The sequence below is a fragment of the Phalaenopsis equestris genome, unplaced genomic scaffold (assembly GCF_001263595.1).
Source record: "Phalaenopsis equestris unplaced genomic scaffold, ASM126359v1 Scaffold208859, whole genome shotgun sequence".
In the NCBI taxonomy this organism is placed as follows: Eukaryota; Viridiplantae; Streptophyta; class Magnoliopsida; order Asparagales; family Orchidaceae; genus Phalaenopsis; species Phalaenopsis equestris.
In genome coordinates this window covers 1-2,766 of record NW_018228083.1, presented here as the reverse complement: position 1 = coordinate 2,766, position 2,766 = coordinate 1, and the positions used below count along the sequence as shown (strand labels likewise).

Genomic DNA, 2,766 nt, shown 5'->3' with positions numbered 1-2,766 from the left:
TCATACATCACTGCCACTACCTAGTAACTCCATCGCATTGTCAAGCTACTTCTACCTAGCCATCCTACTTCGCTATTTTTTCTTCTTCTCGTCATCCTTAGCCTCATTTTTAATTATTTGTTGTTGGCTCTAGCCATCTTCATTCTCCATTTTTTTATTCTTACTGTTGCATGAGGTGCTTGACTTATTTTGTATTTTTTTCCCGAACAGCTCCTATCCAATTTAGAATTGTCGTGAGTTTTAACTAACCATCTTGATGGAATTATGTAACACTATAGCTAATTCTCATTTGTTCGGTCGATTAAATTTTTTGGCAACTTATTGTTCCGTTTTTCATGGTTCTTAATCTAGATTGACTTCTTTTTGCGGAAATAATTCAAGTTTCTTAATCGACATTTCTTCCATTTATTTTATATTTACTTTATAATTTGTTTGGGCGATTACATACATGGCAGCCAAAACATTGCTATTTACAAATTAAGCACCTTCTTTCATTTATTTTTTCAAATTCTCACTCAAATATCAAAGGTCATGATAAAGCCCTAACCCAGATTTTTCATTTTTATGAAATTCACAATGGTATGACCGGGGCACGTCTAAATGTATCGGTTTCATAATTTAAAGATCACTTTGCTGCTTGATTTATAAATATCAATGTTTCTTTTACTCGAAATGTATTCATCCCTTTTTTTTCACAACTTCCATTACAATTTAGATCTGTGACGAGTTTTAATTGTATTGAAGAAATTGCTTGATTGATGCTTTTGTTCTGACCTCCTCGGTCTGCAGAAAAAAACTTATCTAGCATGTTGTCCGATTTTGTTCATCTTTCTCAATCTAGTTCAATCATTTTTGGCAGGAATTTAACTCTCATAATATTGTTATTCTTCTCATTTGTGGTTCTTTGCAGGGCCTAGAAAGCGAGAATGTATTGGAATGCGATGCAAATGTAAATTATATCTCAAGGTTTGTTGTGTTTAAATTATACCTTTTATTTCACGTTTTTAGGATCTAATTGAATATTAACGACTATAATTATGTTTATTTTATTCCAGATATGCACCAGAAAAGCTTGAAAATCTTGCAGAGTTCATTGAGCACTTTTTCCTTGGCCTCCCTAGAATTTCAATTATTTGCATTAGCTTGCTTGATGGTGATTATGTAAACCTGCTTGGGGAGGAACTGATTCCCTCTTCTTTATTTCTGGCATGTTTGCTTATCACACGGTTTGATGGGAACAAACAACCGATTATTATGTGCTTGCCCGTTGATTCAATATCAGAAGGTATATGTGTTTGCTTAGCATAGAGTCAAATGGTAAAAATGTTAGGCACTTAGATACATAATGCTCAATTCATATGTATTCACATATCTAATATTTTAAAACTTTTTTTACTTACATTTATTCCACCCAAATTTTTCATATCACAAAAAAATACTACCGTTTTAATTTTTTAAAAAGGAGACACACCCTTTAATGTATAAGGTAGTGTGTATGTAGAAATTGAATTATATGCGTTAGAGATGCAAATATATAGGAATTGAGTGTTATGGATGTAAGTCTTCCAAAATGTTATGTCCCTTATAAAAATATGCTTATAAAATTTTTATTTTACCTGCTGCCAGAATTTCAGCCCATGTGTAGTCCATGCAAGGAGCTCAAACCTTGGCATTGTCCCTGGAGTAGTGCTGTGTTTGACGACGTGGCTCCCTCGTACAGGATCATTTTAGAAGCTAATTATTTGTCTTTCCGTACTGATGTCCATGATGAAGCTGGGTACATCAAGTGGTTGTCTGAAAGACAGAGTTATGACGATCAACTAAATAATTTATTGAAGTATGTTTAAGCAACATGCTACTTTCAAAATGTTTGGGATCACTTCTAATTTTTTTTTTTTTTTGTTTGTTTATGTTTTAATTTGAAACAAAACATATTTGATTAGTTGATTTAATTAAAGTTGTTTCTAAAAACACTTAGACATATTTCAAACTGATCAGTGTTTTGAATTGTTAATTTATTTTTTTAAGAAAATAATTACTAAAATTTGTTGAAAACACACTGAACAAATATTTTTATAAACAAAAGAGAAGAAAAAAGTGATCTCAAATAAGCCTTAAGTTTTTGGTTTATGTTCTTCAAAACTAAAATGATGCACAAATTGTTATTTATTTACCTTTTGACTTCTTTTTCTTCTGTTTTGACGCAGAGCAATGAATCATGAATGGATAGGATCATGGGAGTGCTTGCTCTTGGGCGAGGGATTGGATGCCAAATCTCTCAAAAATTTTGCTGAGAAATTGACAAATTCTTTGAATTCCCAATGTGATTTTATTTTCAATGATAATCTCATCAAAGTTATACTCAGTGGTGCTTCGTCTGTCCTTGATGCTGAAGCCTGCATTTTTCAATCACTACTTTTTAATGGATTCTTTGGCTGGGGAGGATGTTCTGGGATGCATAAAATCAAGACATTTGCTTACCATAATAAAAGAGTTAGGCCAATTCTCAAATCTATTAAGAGTTTGATTTCGAAAGCAGTTGGCGAGGGCATGAATGTTATCAGGCAACCAATTATTCTTGTTTTAGATTCTGATGTGCAGGTAATCACTTTCTTTTGATAGCGGATAAACGTTTTGGTTTAGTATTGAACTACCTATTGCACATTTCTATTCGGTGAAGATTGTCAGATTGATTCTCTGATTCTTTGCAAGAGGTCATTTTAGTCCCAAAGTTTATAAAAAGAATATTTACATATATACCACTCA

General features: G+C 32.4%; 1 protein-coding gene across 1 annotated transcript in view; it reads left to right on the top strand.

The window, feature by feature from the left end:
* The window catches only part of LOC110036585 (separase-like), a gene marked incomplete at its 3' end in the record, with an annotated part of 4,579 nt that extends 1,978 nt beyond the window's left edge, over positions 1–2,601 (top strand). Inside the window, exons 2-5 of the mRNA XM_020741061.1 lie at positions 911–966; positions 1,056–1,285; positions 1,627–1,837; positions 2,208–2,601. Of these exons, the coding sequence (XP_020596720.1) occupies positions 911–966; positions 1,056–1,285; positions 1,627–1,837; positions 2,208–2,601 (891 nt within the window). The remainder of the gene's footprint in view (positions 1–910; positions 967–1,055; positions 1,286–1,626; positions 1,838–2,207) is intronic.
* Positions 2,602–2,766: the final 165 nt, after the last annotated feature.